The sequence below is a fragment of the Fragaria vesca genome, linkage group LG3, assembly GCF_000184155.1.
Source record: "Fragaria vesca subsp. vesca linkage group LG3, FraVesHawaii_1.0, whole genome shotgun sequence".
NCBI classification, from domain to species: Eukaryota; Viridiplantae; Streptophyta; class Magnoliopsida; order Rosales; family Rosaceae; genus Fragaria; species Fragaria vesca.
The window spans coordinates 26,858,120-26,874,923 of NC_020493.1; the positions used below are offsets into that span (position 1 = coordinate 26,858,120).

The 16,804-nt window shown below is 40.6% G+C and overlaps 4 protein-coding genes across 4 annotated transcripts; 1 reads left to right on the forward strand and 3 right to left on the reverse strand.

Annotated features, from left to right (window-relative positions):
* Positions 1 to 3,333: 3,333 nt before the first annotated feature.
* LOC101310978 (non-structural maintenance of chromosome element 4-like) lies at positions 3,334 to 5,910 on the reverse strand. The gene is made up of 9 exons (XM_004296257.1): positions 5,799 to 5,910; positions 5,637 to 5,717; positions 5,393 to 5,526; positions 4,590 to 4,771; positions 4,424 to 4,508; positions 4,083 to 4,296; positions 3,899 to 3,975; positions 3,518 to 3,781; positions 3,334 to 3,372 (listed from the first exon to the last, which is right to left on the reverse strand). The coding sequence occupies exons 1-9, from the start codon at positions 5,908 to 5,910 to the stop codon at positions 3,334 to 3,336; spliced, it is 1,188 nt and encodes a 395-aa protein (XP_004296305.1).
* Positions 5,911 to 6,541: 631 nt separating this feature from the next.
* Positions 6,542 to 9,175, reverse strand: LOC101303685 (non-structural maintenance of chromosome element 4-like). The gene is made up of 7 exons (XM_004295096.1): positions 8,921 to 9,175; positions 8,730 to 8,810; positions 8,279 to 8,510; positions 8,094 to 8,184; positions 7,713 to 7,926; positions 7,531 to 7,622; positions 6,542 to 7,157 (listed from the first exon to the last, which is right to left on the reverse strand). The coding sequence occupies exons 1-7, from the start codon at positions 9,117 to 9,119 to the stop codon at positions 6,912 to 6,914; spliced, it is 1,155 nt and encodes a 384-aa protein (XP_004295144.1). The 5' UTR covers positions 9,120 to 9,175; the 3' UTR covers positions 6,542 to 6,911.
* Positions 9,176 to 9,673: 498 nt separating this feature from the next.
* LOC101311266 lies at positions 9,674 to 13,779 on the forward strand. Its single transcript, XM_004296258.1, has 4 exons — positions 9,674 to 9,721; positions 10,446 to 10,771; positions 10,868 to 11,534; positions 12,715 to 13,779. Exons 1-4 carry the CDS (start codon positions 9,674 to 9,676, stop codon positions 13,777 to 13,779), a joined length of 2,106 nt encoding a protein of 701 aa, XP_004296306.1.
* Positions 13,780 to 14,438: 659 nt separating this feature from the next.
* LOC101311559 (tyrosine-sulfated glycopeptide receptor 1-like) lies at positions 14,439 to 16,700 on the reverse strand. The gene has a single exon (XM_004296259.1). It carries the CDS (start codon positions 16,698 to 16,700, stop codon positions 14,439 to 14,441), a length of 2,262 nt encoding a protein of 753 aa, XP_004296307.1.
* Between the last annotated feature and the right edge of the window lie 104 nt (positions 16,701 to 16,804).

Below are 16,804 nucleotides of genomic sequence, written 5' to 3' on the forward strand. Positions count from 1 at the left end.
CAAGCAGCATCTACATGTTCACTATACTAAATTTTGAGCACAACTTTTCAATAAACATGAATATATTTCCAAGTTTTATTTCTTCATAACAAATCCCAATGTGTATTCCTGATTTAAATCCATCCATGCAGAGAACAATCCTTGATTGATTCTCACCCTTATTCATTTTAACAGAAACAGCTTCATTTCTTTCTTCTGTTGCTGCGCGCAATTCTTATTTCTGCAAAATGCTAAACACTAGGGATGAAAAGTCATTAATGCCCCCACTATCCAATTTATTGACGGATACGTATCCTGGCGGGAAACGGCCTGATTCGCCCAGAATCGAATCCATCAATAAATTGGATCCTGGGGGTAATAATGACTTTTCGCTTTGTGTACCAGTCTTAAGCTTCTGCTCTCCGCAAATCGCAGTGTGGCTTCTCCAGTCTCCAGTTCTCTCCTCTTCTTCGATTCGCTTGGAAACCCTATTTTCCAATTGTCAATGAATCAATCAGGGTTTCCCCAGAGGCTTGCAAACCTGCCATCAACGCCTTCTATGATCAGGTTGGTCATTCTTACTTGTATGATCAGATGATCAAGACATTTAGTTTGATCATAATTTTGTGTATGGATCTTTTGGGAATTTGCCAAACTAGAAAGTTTTTCACTTCAAACACCATTTATTGTATCAAGAATTCAATGTTTATTTTCAGTTGCTTCTGTTTGATTCTTCCCCCAATGCCATAGATGCTTGTCGACTCAGATACCGTTCATCTTCATTAATCGCATAAATAGATACATCGGAAGAATATCATCCTGAACCCCAAGACATAAAAACGAACAAAATATTGCAAGTGAAGATGCTTATAGTTACCTGTTACTGCTAATTTATAGCTTAGTATTTGGCCCTGCTAGTTTTATATAATCTAGTTCAAGTAGATTATGTCCAGCCCTTAAAAGTAAGTTTAGTACGTCTTTAATCTTCATACAGGTTATGTTCATTGATTTTAAGTCATTTTGTTTTGCAGCTCTTGAAAAGTTTTCCGAAAGATCGATCTGGTGTCTCTAAGAAGGGGACAAGTGTTGTGCTTCTGCATGGCTCGACCTGATCTATCATTCTCTTTCAACAGGTTCACTTCTATGTTGAGGATATATAAATTTTTTATGTTTTTCGTAGACAATTGTGGGGGTACGGTGAATTCATTTCCTGACAATTTCGTAGTAGAGATACTTGGGAAATTTACTAGTTGAGATGTGTTGAAACTTGAAAAAGAATATTCATTACATTTGTGGTTCCAGAATTATATGTAGTTGACCATATGATCTTTATGCCTTACCTGTATAGGTGTTGTCATGCATTAATCTAAATTTGTTGGCAACAGCGGACCTAGGATTTTAGAGAGGGGTGGGCTAAAAAAATTTTATAGATCAATGTATATGACACCTAGATTTGTTGTTATTATGGTAAAATAGGTTCCTTTTAAGTAATTTTTTCCATGTGGTTAATTGATAGCCCTTAAAAAAGCCACATTTAATTCGATAACCAAAATTCTAAGACAAAATTGCACCTCGCTCTTGAATAAAAGCAAAATCTTCAATTACTAAAAAGAGAAACGTAGAGAAAAAAGTAAGAAAAAAATAAAAACATTAAGCCAATTTACATTTAAAAAAAACATGCATGCGTTTTAGACGACAGTGCCTAATGCCTTTAAGCAAAATGAAAAATAAATTCAAAAAAAAAATGTATCAAGGAAAATATATATCTAATGAAAACAAAAAATATAACATGTGGACTAAAATTTAACAACATAAGGGCTAATTATATAAATTTGGGGTGTGCTAGTTTTAAATTATTAATATTTTGAACTAAAATTAAGCGACAAAGTAAAGTTTCTTTAAAATCTGGGGTGGGTTGTGACCCACCATACTCCGTGTGTAGGTATAGTGTGTGCACCAATTTGTTCAGGTCTCTTGCTGTACTGGTTTTATGGGCCTTTGGCTAATTCTGGTGAGGTTTCAGAGGCTGAAGAGTTGCTCAGGGCTTGAAGTCCAAGTGATTATCTTGCTTGTTGCCACTCTGAACCACACCCTTATTTTGTTTTATTGGCTGCCAAAAACTACCATTTGCCACTTAACAGAGGAGGAAAAGCTATATTTACCATTTGTCTAGTAACAAAGAGTACGCAAGCCAAAACCTACCATTTGTTTGATCTGAAAAAAGCTTAGGTTTGCATTCACAAACAAGTATAGACAAACAGTGAAACGAATTATTATATGATAATACTTGTTATATCTATATAATTTGCTGATATGTCTGACTTAGGTTTGTGAATGCAATAATATCTGCTCTAAAAGTTTGGCAGAAGCTAACACTTTGAATTGGGAGAATTGTGTTTATAGATTTGGTTGAGCCAGTTAGATGGTATATCCATCTCCTTGGAGACTTGTTTGGCCTTTTCGGGTGAAATCCCGGGAGAAGTAGACGACAAGTGTTCTTGATTGAAATATATTTGAAAGTCTAATCTCAGAAATTTGTAAGGATCCGGCTACTTCATTCATTGTCAAATAATTTTGAATTGAATGGTTTAAGTTGTACATCTCATGCTTTTGACAAACTTGCATGGTCTAGTCCATGTACAAATTGGAGCGAGAGAATTCAGTCTCCTTGTCAAGAAATTTATTCACATTTTGTATATGCTTGCTGGATAATATTAATGTAATTGGTTTTGGGTGATGCTGTTATTGTTGATAAGGCATTTTGTATCATAGACAATGGTTATCTTGGTTTAATGATGACACGGGTGTTATGTACTTGTAGTGGTTCCTGGCGATGAAAGGCATCGCTGCCGCTCAAGATGAAGAGGCGAGGAAGGCAGCAGTCGGGCAAGTGGGAGAAGGTCAAGCGCTGTTGGAAGAAACATTTCAAAAGATTAGCAAAGGAAAGAGTTTCTCTTGGGGAGATCACATTGGTCACCTTGACATTGATCACATTTAACCTGTGTAAAATACTTGCTATCAGTTATGAAAATTCGAGGTTCAAGAACTCAAACACAGGTTACAGACAACTATTACGTCATGATATAGTTGAGAGAAGACTGATTTCCAAACAATGGGGACATTTCACTTTTTTTCAAACCCCTAATTGTTTCCCATTCTTGTGTGCTTAGGTTCACCACTTAACAAGTTACAAACCTTTAGAACAGCTTATGATTTTTCATTTTTCATTAAGTTGGTATCTATCACAGCTGATCATTATTTCTGCATTGCCTGTGACTTCTAATTAGCACAAGCAATTTTGATCAATGGTGAGTTTATATATTAATATGATCCACGACAATACAAAATGGACATTCATTTCAAAATATCACCAGGAATATAGATTCCCAAAACCTGCAGTAAATCATTTTGTATTAAATCATTATGTATTAAATCAATAAACTGCGTCATTTTCGACAAAAGTGCAAAATCAACACCACCCTAAGATCAGTAGAGGATCCTAAATCCAATCTTGCCCTCAACTTAAACTTCCGCTGACACATGAATTAAACAAAAGCTTGCGCTTACACCTGCGTAGTGCTGTAGCTCCAGCAGCATCATCATTTTCCAAGAATTCTTCTGCAGTAGATTTATCCTGTACAACCAGGCCATCGTTTCTGGTATGTTTTCGAGTCTGGATTGTGTGTGGGGTGTCTGTTTGGGAATTGAAAGCTGCTGGTTTGTCACCCGAGGCAGGTGTGCACTTTGTGTGGTTTCTATGAGGCATGAGCTCTTCACCAACAGCCACCATTTCTATCATGATCTGCAAAGCAAATAACAACGTTGTGCATGTGTCAAGAAAATGCTGATATACTAAAACTCAAGAAGAAATCAAATTTTACAAATCATTTAGCAATGAATGATCATACACTACTAATACCTTCCATTCCTTGAAATCAAATCGAAACACAAAATGGTGATAGGCCACTTCATTGGCAACAGGACCATTCGTAGGTGCTGAACAAGAGAATATCCAATAAGCCATAGGCATAGATGGATCAAACGCTAATGTAAACTATATATATGAGATAAATGAAACTTGTGTTGTTTTCTGTTCCACTTACAAACAATATGAGAACCATTTACTTGGACAGCAATTCTAACTCTGCCATCTTTCGCTAGAAATGACAGAGCAAAAAGATTCTCCACTGTCTGTGCAAAAGACCTTCTATTCAGTATCAAACAATTAAGATCAACTTTCTTCTTGTTCTTTAAAATCTCAAACATTGTTGCCATGTTCAAGTCTGTATCAGTTCTTTCGCCTCCTTCATTATTGATCTGTTGTGCACAAACCACAAGTACATAGCATTAACAAAAGCAGACTACTACATTACAAACTACTTAAGTACTTACATCAATAACTTCACATACAACACACAATATAAACGAGTAAAAAAAAATTTACCTCCTTGGGCAGATGAGCTGTGGTAGGCTTTGTTCGACAGACAGCAGCCTTCTTTTGCTTGATCACAGCATTCATGGGTCCAAGCCTTTCAAAATTCACAAACCATGAGTTAGAACAAAAACAAAAGTAAAACAACATCAACACTTGATCTCATTCAAATACTCACATTGTGCAACATCCAAGAGCCCTCTTGAGTATTGGTGAAACAAAAATTCCAATGTCTTTCCATTTAAGCGACACATTGGCCTCATCTTTGTTCACTGATGACTTAACTTGCCCGAAATGTGTAATCAAACCGGTAATGAAATCGGTTGGGGTAGTTTCTGTTGGATTATGCGGAAGAATAAACTGTAGAATGGAATCAGAACTCACAACCACAAATGTAAAATGTAGCGGAAAGAAAATGATAAAGAACACCGGGTATTAACGTGGTTCGGCAAAGTGCCTACGTCCACGGGGCAACAACAACAAAGAACCTCCACTATTCGAATAAAGGTTACACGGAGAGAAACACTACTTCAAGACTCACTCTTGAAGGGATACACTCTCACACACTTTATTTTGTTACACACACAAACTCACAACTTGGAGTTTTCTCTCTATCACACTCTCTCACCGGTTCTTCTATATCTTTTGCACCATTGCAGATGCCTCTATATATAGGCAAATATATGCATGCATTCTTCATGCACTTCCCATGCAAATCCTTCACGTCCATGCACAAGGAAGAGAATTCAAACTTCTTCCTTAATTCAAGCTTCAATGTTTGTATGCACCATCAATGCATCTCCATCCTTTTGTCAAACTTTTCAGCCACCAACAAGCCTATACATATAGGTTCTCTCTCTTGCATTTCAACATATACACACTACCAACTTTGCTATTCATATACCATCTTGCCTCTTGGTTAATTGAATGGGTCTTGAGGCTTCACCGAAAAGGTTTTTCACATCTAGTAAACTACATGACATCCTCCTCCAAATAAGAAGGGAAATTTGACCCATCAGTTTCCCCGTTAGAATGTGACATAACAGAAGCCACCACGGTTTTACTTATTTCCAAAAGTGCTTGCGCATCAGCTACTTGTTCCCGCGGAAGCTGAACTGAAAACCCCCAGGGGTATTGCCAAACTTATCAGTAAAATACAGGATCATAGTATCGAAATTCATTTCTACTTCTCCAACTAATAAAATCCAAAAGTGTTCAATGATACCTTGCTCGTGCAATTTGTCAATGTAGTCAATGATCACATCAAACTTCTTCGAATCCGGGCTCACTAAATCGTCTTTTTTCTCTGCAACATGAATGAAAACCAAAAATATTTAACAAACTTAACTTTGATAATATATGTACTTTTGGACTACGGCAAGTATACCACTGGTGAAGCTCCGGACGGCGAGGTACTCGGAACGGAGCTCTCGCCGTGGAGTCGGGTCTTGGCCGAAGTTGAGTAGCTCAGGATTGACATGACACTCTTTCTCAGCCATCGGAATTTACAAAGATTTTAGAGTGATCACAAAACTGAACCCTAAATGGCCAAATATAAGTCGGTGATTCCCAAGGAAAATTGGCGGGGTGCTTTATTACCAGCTGTACTTTTCCCGCGTTACTGCGGTCTTTTTTTTTTTTTAACCCGCGTGAAACGTTTTTACGTTGGTTAGATTTTAGGCCAGATTTGCAGCTAAAATAGACTTGGTACACTTCGATGTAAACTATACGAGTAACATAGAAAACCTTAAGTGGCAAGCTCCATCAAATAGTTGATAAACTTTTGGTGGTTAGATGATTGGTGACTCTAACACCAGGGGGTTTGTAATCCGTGATTCCCTTAGCAACCCAATTGCTGCTAGTTCAAGAAAGAGAGAAGAGTCCCCAGTTCCAAGTTCAAGTTGCAGAGGGTCCAGAGTTACATGACAGTCTTGTTTTTGAAACAATAGACTTAAGGTTGGAAGTGGAAGGAAATTAGTCATTGATGCAATTCATGGTTCTTGATCCTTCTTTGGACACTCATGGTTCTTGATCCTTCTTGGACACTTACCAAAATAGTAGAAGACATTGAATGGATCAATGATCAATTTTCGTCTATCTAGATGAAATTTTTGTAGCTGATGCAATTGCACACTAATGACATTTGGCGTAATAGCAATACTTAGGTCAGTTCTAATGAGGCCACTCGTGACATTGTTTTCTGACTCGTAAATTTGGAATGCCCTTTGAAGCCCACTCGATCAATATCATCAATTTGTTTGACTTAAAGTTTCGGAACATATGGAAATTTTCTTTGAAAATGGTGGTTAGGAACGAAAAGCAGGTTTGATAGAGAATATAATGCTAATGGCACAAGTCAGTAAGCTCCAAAAGGATCAGAACAGTGTCAAACCCAAGCTGATGAAAAACATAATCTATTCTAGGTAGAAAGGCTATCTACCTAATCCTATATACAAGCAAAACTAAACCTGAACACAGACAATCTCATATTTCATAAAAGCTAAAGCTTGCGCTTAGACCTGCGAAATGTGCCTCCAGCATGACCATTATCACATTCAGGGGATTCTTCTACAACAGCTTCTTCCTGCACAACCCGGCCACGATTCCTGGAAAGCTTCCTAATTGGAGTTGTGTGGCCTGTTTGGGAACTGTATGCAGCCGGTTCCTCCTGTGAGGCAGGTTCAGAGTTGGGAGGGACTCTATGTGGCATTAGCTCCTCACCATCGGGCACCATATCCTTCATCAACTGTAAGAATATAAGAAACAATATGTTCAAAAACAGATGATCAAGCATAAAAAAGATAAATTTGGCCACCAACCAAAATAAAAAACAGAACAACAAGCTTGCCAACTTAAACACGCCTCTAGTTTATACTTTAGATGCCTGCTTTCTTTCAATTTCATAGTGAAATCAAGTAGGGATTGTCATATATACAAACAAGAAAGAAGTGGTAGCCTTTTATTCAATTTTATACACTATCTTGCACTAATTAAATCATTTGAAATTTGGCATTTTCAAAACTGGACTGTTTGCCCCTAATAGATATTGTCAGATACATGATTCTCTTAAGAATCTAACTGCAAGCCGTAACACTAAAAGAATGAAAAGTAGACTATACCTTCCAGTCCTTGAAATCAAATCGGAACACAAAGTGTCTATAAACCACCTCACGAGATGCCACTTCAGTGGCCTTGGCAGCATTCCTTGGTGCTGAAGAAGAGAAGAAATATTGAATAAACCAATCAACACACAAATTAAGACGAGAAGAAAACTGTGACAATTCTGTTGTAACAAACTCACCAACAAAATGACAACAATTTGCATCAACTATGATTTCAGCCCGGCCATCTTTAACCAGGAATGAAAGAGCAAATAAATTCTCCACTGTCTGTGCAAAGAACAGTCTGTTTAATATTAACCATTCCAGTCGTACGCGTTTGTTCTTTCTTAAAATCTCAAACATAGTTGACATATTCCTGTCCGTATCAGTTTTTTCTTCTTCCTGTGCATCAATCTGTTGGATATAGAACACAAATGAGTAAACAGAATCAGCAAAGTTCTCAACACAGACATTGCCACTGCATTGGCTAACACAGATATATAAGATCTACAATTGCCCGTTAGCAATAATAAAACTATAATTTCCAGAGTAAGGAATACACCCAATATGATCAACTTTACCTCCTCAGGCTCATCAGTCGTAGTAGGCTTTGTTCGTCTAGTACGAACACCAACCTTCCTTTCCTTATACTCGGTATTCATGGGTCCAAGCCTTCAGCAAAGTAACAAAATTACAAGTCAGTAAACAAACAACGTCAAATACACAAAAACCCTTTACAGAGTCAAATTCATAACAAACAACTCACATTGTACAGCACCCATGAGCCCTCCTGAAAATTGGCGCCACACCAAGCCCAACATCCTTCCACCGAATCAAGGCATTCCCGTCCCTTAACTGCCCAAAATCTTGAATCAAACAGGTAATGAAGTCCGCCGGGGTAATACCAGCACTGGACTGTGACTTCACAGATGTCACCAGTGTGTTGGTTATGTCCAACAGTGCCTCTGCGTCTGCCACTTGCTCCCTTGGCTTCTGAACTGAAAAAAAAAAATCAACGGACATCGCAAATTCATAAGAACAAGTAAATATCTGAAATTTCACCAAACAACATAGAGAAATTCAATCCAACTGGCAATACATATACATTTACAGAACCTCAGTAAATTAATTACTTTTCTAAGGAAAGGTTCAAACTTTCAGTTCATTTTCACCCTTCTCAATTTTTACCAGTAAATTTCACATAGTAAATGGAGTACCTTGCTTATGCAGCCTCTCAACTCTATCAATAATAACCCCAAATTTCTCCGACTCCGGTCTCAATAAATCGTTCCTCTTCTCTGCAACAATCACAAAACCCAGTAAATTTAAATAAATAAAAAAATTCAAATTATTAAAATCAAAAACAAAAAATTTCAAATTTCAATTTCGGATAATTAGAGACACACACCGCTGATGAGGTTGAGGATATCATTGTAGTCAGATCGGAGAGCTCGCCGTTGACCGGCGTCTTGCTCGGTGGACTCATTCTCATCCTGTTCAGGGTTGAGCCGCTCGCGCTTCACGGATCGGAGACGCTCGGCCTCCTCGGCGTCGTCGACGCCGCGGCCTTGGGCGGCGCTCCGGTCGCGTTTCGTGGACTTCGGCATTCGAATCTGAAAAGCCCTAAAATCCTAAGAAACCCTAATTTTGAAAGAGAGAGTGTAAAATTTGGAAAAATGAGGTTCGGGTTTCCTTTAAAGAAGGAAGAGAGAGATTAAATTTTGGGTTTGAAACTTAAACAGGTCGCGGTGGTTTTTCCCGCTCGTGATAATTTGAGATTTTTGATTTGGGGATTTCGGGAGGTTTGAGATTATGAACCATTTTTTAGGAGATGAATTTGATTTTAGATGGAATAATTATGATGAAATGAACTGTCTGTTGGGCCTTTTGGGCCTTCTTATAATGTATTTCTCTTTGGGTTTTTGTGTGAGTGGTTGTTTGAGATGTAATATATGTTTGGGCTTCTTGTGTGGTGTAGTGTAATGATGTATTTATGTTTGGGCTCCTTTGTACTGTTAACCTATGAGTGTCTTTTTATAATTATGATATTTTTCATTATTGCCAACACTTTTTTTTTTTGATGAAAATTATTGCCGACACTTGTGAAGGAGATTTTGCAATATGTAGGGTTATAACATGTTTGCTCGTTACTTATTGGGAGATGGTCGAAAATCAGCTTTTAGAACTTTTGCGTTATTCAGATAAAAAAGTAATTCGGGACAAGATTTAAGGATCGTAACGTCCGAGCAAATAAAATTCAATCTAATGATTGTTCATTGATGATTATCAGTTGCCTCGCTTGTTTGACCGACACTTCATTTATATGCAAAGCGACGCCCTCTGCTATACGTGGCATTCACCAACTTCCCTCATAACCGAGATTGGATCTTTATATCATAACTATGTACAAGATTTGTCGCTTCCAGTGAAGAAAATCTTTTTAATTTTTTTTCAATCATACATAACATTAATTTGTATTTCGTGCTACATATGTTAATGCAAAGATACGTAACGTATGTAGTTCCAACATTCCGACCAACCATAAGTATTCAAAATTCCGACCATACACATTCTTATTTGTTTTCTTTGAATCTTTCTCATCACTTTTACGGTGAGGTAGAAACTGTTAATCTCGGAATTTCGTTATAAAAACAGGTTGAGAACCCAATTTGAAAATGAGGCCCAAAGGCGCTGGAGCGAGGCCGCGAGCTTTAAGAAGCTTGACCCGAAAAAAAGAAGAAGAAAGGACGGGGGGCACAGGGCACTCTTGTAGTCTTGTATGGCGAATATAAAAGCGACGAACAAACATAATAAAACTCTGTGCATTCATCACCCCATCCATTGTGTGTTAAAAAAAAAATGAAAATCATCTTGATCGTATAAAACCAAAAACCCTAATTGTTTTTGAAAACTCGAACAAAGGATGAAATGAGAGGAGGAGCATGGCTAGTAGGGAACACGAAACGAGCGCGCAACCGTGGGGGACGTTAGAGGAGCTTTTGCTCGTGTGCGCCGTGAACCGCCACGGCCCCAACAGCTGGGACTCCGTCGCGTCGGAGCTTCACTCCCGAAGCTCCTCGTCCTCCGCCGCGCCGGCCCTCACTCCTCACAGCTGTAGGGACAAGTTCGACGACCTCAGACGCAGATACGACGCCGCCGCCGACGCAGACGGCGGCGTTGATGTGATGGTTGACGAGCTCCGCAGGCTAAGGGTCGAGGAGCTCCGCCGCGAGGTCCGCCGCCGCGACGTTTCGATCGTGTAAAAATTCTCTGTTGATTGAGATCTGACTGTGAGACGTCGTCGTTTTGATGGCCTTGGAGATCTGAGTGTGTGTGCGTTTTGTATGTGTTGCAGGTCGTTGGAGTCGAAGGTGAAGAAGATGGAGGAGGACAGAGACCGGAGCTTGAATCCGCCGCCGCCGCCTCCGGCAGAGGATCTCCATCGCGGCGGCGGAGGAGAAGAAACAGCGCCATCGGAGAAACTCGCCGGAAAATCAAACTCCGGCGAGGACTTCGTCTCCGATTCCTCGGAACGCGAGAACCGATCCTTCAACGAGTCCAATTCCACAAGCCAGCGAAGCGACGCGAAGCCAAACGGCGTCGTCGAGAAAAAAGCGGAAGCCGACGTGGCGCCCGGCCCGGGATCAGATCCGGCCCAGCCTCAGACCCGATCCGAACCGGCCTCCGCCAACGGGAAAGTGATCGACGACGACGACGTGGATGGAGGAGAGCCGTCGGGTCGACCCGACGAGGTGGTCGGGGCGAAACGGGCGGTGGAGAAGGAGGTGAGGAAGCAGAACAACAGCGATGTGCAAAGCTCGGCTAGCTTGTCGAGGAAGAGGAAACGACGTCGTAAAGGTGGCGAGAGTAGCAGCGGCGAAGAGCCCGAGGGTGGTGAGGAAGTTTCTCCCGCCACCACGAAACGGGTTAAGCTCGTTAAACTTGAGCCGTTGGTCAAGGTCCTCAGGCTCGTCCGCTCTCATCGGCTCGGCTCCGTTTTCCAGCGCCGGCTTCGGAGCCAGGTATTATTCATTATATTAATCACCCAAATTAATACGAATTTTATTATTTATCTGATAAAATTTAAATAGTTAATCCTGGACGAGGGGAACTCTTAAGTTAGATCAGGCCTTCTTCGAGTGTGAACCAATCACGGTGTGGCATTTCCCGGTGATGATGGTGAAATTGTCATTGTGGATTTGTGACGGGGGTGTTTTGGTACATTGGGAGAATAGGGTTAATGAGGGGATTATGGGAGTGTGTGAGATGATGTAACGCTGTAACAGAGTAATTTAAGTTTTAGCAAGGATGGAATGAACTTGGTGCTACAGTACAAAAACGGTAGTCAAGATGGAGATGAGTTGGCTTAGGTGGTTGTGGGGTTTTGGATGGGAGTTCAAATTTTGCGTTAATCCAAGGTCTTAGAGGTCCCGCAGGGACGTTACGCGTTGCCACTCGTGTGTATGTAACCGTCGATCTTTTGGTGGGTATCTTATTCGAATTTCTGGCATAGCTAGGTAGAGACGGTTACAATGTCCCGTGACAATAAGTTGGACAGTGTTCACTTGGTCAGTAAGTGACTAAAGATGCTCAATTACTCTTGATGTAAATCTGATGACATAAAAAATTTATCATTAGATTTATTGAGGATGGTTGAGAATAATTTGTGTGGTTAGTAAATTGACAAAGTGGACATTAATGACATAAGGTATTAACAGAAACATAATAGTATCCACGCATATACAATCTTATTTAGTGACGGACAATGAAATGCTTTTTTTTTTGTATGGCATGAAATTTTTAGTTAGATTTTCATACTACTGTGGAATCTAGTAATTTGCTCAAGTGACACAACCATGAATATATGATTCCTTATTAACTCCTCAATTTAATTGCTGCCCTAGTAACCTCTATTCATTTATGATGCACTAGTGTTTTTTCTTTATTTTTCCAAAATTAAGCACTCAACTTTTTGGTGTATTTTGAGTAATATATGATGTTCCGCCCGGAATTGACGCTAAGCCCCAACATAGAGAATGTTACACTTACACATGCCCGAGTGTACAGCTCCTGAAGCGCTAAAATATAAGTGGTGGGCCACTATTGTTTATTGGGCCCTCACTCCTCTCCTTTTGCAAATGTATATATCAGATTACCATGGAGCCCCTAGATTTTTAAGTGTTTAATTTTCCTTCTTTGTAGGAGTCACAAAGGTACAAGAACCTTATTAGAGAACACGTGGACCTCCACGTGGTCCAATCCAGGCTCGACAAAGGGGTCTACAAAGACTGCAGCCACAAGTTCTTCCGCGACCTCCTCCTCGTCTTCAGCAACGCCGTCGTCTTCTACCGCAAGGCCGCGCCGGAACACGTGGCGGCTCTAGAGCTACGCTCGCTGGTGTTGAAGGAAATGAACGACCAGCTACCGAAACCTCAACCCGCCGTGAGTACAGTGAAGCCAAAGCCCAACATAGAGTCGGATATCACTACTACTACTACTACAACGTCCATGAGACCCAGCAAGTCGTCTTCGATTGTTGTGTGTGGTAAACGTGGTTCCATCAATGCATTATCGGAGAACAAGAAAGGAACTGTTCGGAAGGTGGAGGTGGAAGAGAAAGAAGCGAAGGTGAAGGTTGAAGACATTGATGCTACGGTGAAGGTCGAGGAGAAGGGTGTGAGGAAGAGAAGGTCGACTCAAGAAAGAAGGGGAGGGGGAAGGCTGAGGACGACGACGACGAACAGGAAGAATGTAGACGCGAAGACGAATGTTAATGAGTCCGGCGGAAATGGAGTGAGTTTGCATGAGGGTTTGGAGGTGGTGAAGACGGAGAAGAAAGAAGACCTGAAGAAGAAGCAAGGCGCCGCGAGCTTCTTGAAGAGAATGAAGCAGAATAGTGGGAGAGGAGTTGGGCGGGGTAGTAATGGGTCGGATGTTTCAGAGGATGAGAGCAAGGATTGCATGGTGGATGAAGAAGAGGAGGATGAGGTGGAGGTAGAGCAGGAAGAAAAGAAGAAAAAGAGGACAGGTAGGAAGAAAACGGACCAGGTGGAGAAGAAAGAGAGGGTGACTCGTAGCGCTAGTGGAAATCGGGGAAGGCGAGGGGGAAGAGGACAGGAGAGCGGTGGGAGGGGGAGGAGAGGGGTCGGGCGGCCGCCTAAGAAACCAGAGACGGCGGTGGCTGGAAGCGGAAAGAGGGGGAGAGACAATGGCGAGGCGGATCAGGTGGGAAGTGCAGGGAGGCCGAGGAAACGAACAAGGAGGTAATAATGCAGGAGTGTTGTATCATGTAAATTAAGCTTAGAGCGTGCTTTGGTTTGTTTCTCTTTTGTTCTTGTTTTTTCATGTTGCTAGAGAATGCTATAGGATGCTTAGGTTCAGTTGGTTTTAGTTTACTTTGGCCCAAAGAAAGGCAAAAGAGAATCGGGGTATTTACAAGAGGGGGATAGAGACATGTACTGAGAACTTGTAGATTGCTTTTGGGCATCCATTGCATATACACACAGTTTTCTTTTTCTTCTTTTCTTCTTTTCTTCTAGTTCTTCAAACACCATCATTATCCAACTTATCTCTAAATAGAACTATCCTTAAATAGTAATTGTTCTTTGGGCCCATATTCTAGAGGTCCAAAACAAAGAATCATTTGTACCATATATGCTTTGCATGCTGGTCTCTCTTGGTTTTCCAATTGTGACAAACGAATCTTAGTTATGAATCTTAGTTATGAATCTTGAATCAACCATTAACTGCCATCATTGTTTACTTCTTTGGTAGAATTGTTATGTCTCACTATATATGGTATAGTGTGACCGATAGTTCAAGAGTGACAACCAAGCATGGTTTTGAGATTACAATATTTGTTGATGAGACAAAAATAAGAGATTAACACGAAAAATATAACAACAGATTAAGAATAATTGTCTACTCTAGCTTTTAAGCCTTCTCTGCATTTTGGCCATACACCTGAATGACCTGATTACCATCACATAAATCCTGTTTTGAGCTTTGTCTATGGCTTCAAAATATGCATACCTCCACTTCTTCTTAAGCACCAAAGGGCCACAAACACCCCAAAATCCTAAAATGAACCCAAGAATAACAGAAACATGCAACCATGGAATCTGATATTCATCCTCATCCTCCGTACTATCTTCATTGTTATTTGAATCATTGCCCTCAGCTTGTTGACACTCAGTTGGAAGTGGAGCGCCACAAAGTTTCGGATTCCCCTCAAATGCCGAGGCATTAAAGCTCTGGAGCTGAGTGCTTGTTGGTATTTCGCCTTCAAGGTTATTGTATGAGACATTGAAGTCTTTCAGAAAATTGAGCCTCGTCAGTGAGGACGGAATCTTCCCGGACAAATGATTTTTAAAAAGTGACAATGTCTCCATGTTCTTGAGGTTAGATATCTGCTCCGGGATGTTTCCGGTGAAGCTGTTGTTGCTAAGATCCAAATGACGGAGAAGCTGCAGTTGGCCAATCTCAATAGGTATGCTCCCACTAATGTTATTGCTCTTTAAGTCCATTGCAAGAGGAAAGTAAGACAAGGTAACCTGTACAAACAAGGTAGGACCTCGCGATCCATAGACGGGCAATTCAAGCTCAATATCATCTTCTTGAGTAGCAGTAGTGTTTTCGAACATCCACATTGGTAGCCTACAGAGTTCCTTTGGAAGGTCACCTGAAATTAGGTTGGCCCCCAAGTTCAAAAACTTGAGCCTTGGAAGATTCCCCAACCAACCAGGAATGGAACCAGTGATACTATTATAAGACATATCCAAGACCTCTAGCTTCTTGAGCTTAGACAACCATGCAGGTATTTGACCAGTGAAGCCACAATCATCTAAAGACAAATGCCGAAGATTTTGGAGTCCATCGAAATTAGTCACTCCAAGATCACCTGGCAATTCCCCACCTTGAAAACCAAATGCAAAGGATATGAATACAAGACTTTTGCAACGCCCCAATATCCTCATTGCCTTTGAGATATTGGTCAACCTATTGAAACCAAGCGAGAGGAAGGACAACGATGACAAAGATAGAATCTCAGGTTGAATTTCTCCTTCTAAATCGTTCCTACTCAGTCGAATCGCTCTAAGAGACTTGCATGAGTAAAGGCTACTTGGTAAGATACCAGTGAGCTGATTCTGACCTAGATCAAGTATACTGAGTTTACTTAGTCTTGAGAAATTGAAGGTAGAGATATTACCTTCCAAATGGTTGATGCCGAGATTCAACTCTCTAAGGTCAGTGCAATTCATCAGAGATGGGGGCAGAGAACCTTCAAGGTTGTTGAATTGGAGGAACAAGTTTTTTAACTTGGAGAGTTTCCCAATGTGGAAGGGGATCATGCCACTCAATTGATTGAAGTGGAGATCAAGAATTGCAAGGTTGGTGAGGTTGACAATTCTGTCACTAATGACTCCATAAATGGAGTTGAAAGGTATTGCAACTTCTTCAAGCGTGGTAGCACTATAGATATCTTGTGGAAGTAATCCAGAAAGGTTATTGTTCCCGGCTCGAAAAACCTTTAGTTGGGAACACTCCCCTATTCCCTGAGATATACTACCATTGAAATTATTGAAAGAGAAGTCCAATAACCTAATGAAGGGTGAAGAATCAAGACAAACCGATGAGGGGATAGAACCTAACAAGGTATTGGTGCTCACATTGAAACTAGTCAAGTTTCTAGCTTGCTGAAAAAATGAAGATGGAATTGCACCATGGAAGTTATTGTTGGACAAATCCACAATCTGAATATTGATGGATGGTAGAGAAAGCGGTAGCTCTCCGGAAAGAAGGTTATAGCTCAAATCAAGTACCTCAAGATGACTCAAGGACAAGAAGAAGCCACTACTTGGCTCTATCGAACCATCAAGTGAATTATGGGAGAGGTTGAGGTGGGTTAGATGTGTGAGATTTTCCAGTGACGAAGAAGGGAAATCACCTCCTTTGAGTTTGAGGCCTTTGGAGGGTAAGCTCAAATGAGTGACCGAACCACCCCGATTACAAGAGATGCCCTCCCAACGGCAGCAATCACCGGAAGTCCAATTCAGAGGAGTTGAAGTAGACAAGGTGAGGGCGAAGGATTGAAGAGAGCTGCGTTCAGTTTGGTTGCATGCATGAATATTTGTAACGAAAGTAGAGAATATGAAAAGGAGGAGGAGGACAAGGAAGCCATTAGCCATTAATTGGGGTGATATTAGTTTCAGTTCATATATATTTAGAATGCTCAGACGCTTGCATTTATATTAGAATGTAAAGCCATTGATGAAAATGCGTATAAGTTTGA

Excerpts from the sequence above, each read along its gene's own strand:
- LOC101310978 (XM_004296257.1), bottom strand. The coding sequence starts at position 5,910 with ATGGCTGAGAAAGAGTGTCATGTCAATCCTGAGCTACTCAACTTCGGC. Across the intron at positions 5,718-5,798 it reads CGTCCGGAGCTTCACCAGTG|AGAAAAAAGACGATTTAGTG; the intron begins GTATACTTGCCG and ends TTCATGTTGCAG. Across the intron at positions 4,509-4,589 it reads GCTCTTGGATGTTGCACAAT|GCTTGGACCCATGAATGCTG; the intron begins GTGAGTATTTGA and ends GAATTTTGAAAG.
- LOC101311559 (XM_004296259.1), bottom strand. The coding sequence starts at position 16,700 with ATGGCTAATGGCTTCCTTGTCCTCCTCCTCCTTTTCATATTCTCTACT.
- LOC101303685 (XM_004295096.1), bottom strand. The coding sequence starts at position 9,119 with ATGCCGAAGTCCACGAAACGCGACCGGAGCGCCGCCCAAGGCCGCGGC. Across the intron at positions 8,185-8,278 it reads GCTCATGGGTGCTGTACAAT|GCTTGGACCCATGAATACCG; the intron begins GTGAGTTGTTTG and ends ACTTTGCTGAAG. Across the intron at positions 7,158-7,530 it reads TTGATTTCAAGGACTGGAAG|TTGATGAAGGATATGGTGCC; the intron begins GTATAGTCTACT and ends ATATTCTTACAG.
- LOC101311266 (XM_004296258.1), top strand. The coding sequence starts at position 9,674 with ATGGTCGAAAATCAGCTTTTAGAACTTTTGCGTTATTCAGATAAAAAA. Across the intron at positions 9,722-10,445 it reads TGCGTTATTCAGATAAAAAA|AGGAGGAGCATGGCTAGTAG; the intron begins GTAATTCGGGAC and ends GGATGAAATGAG. Across the intron at positions 10,772-10,867 it reads CGCCGCGACGTTTCGATCGT|GTCGTTGGAGTCGAAGGTGA; the intron begins GTAAAAATTCTC and ends TATGTGTTGCAG.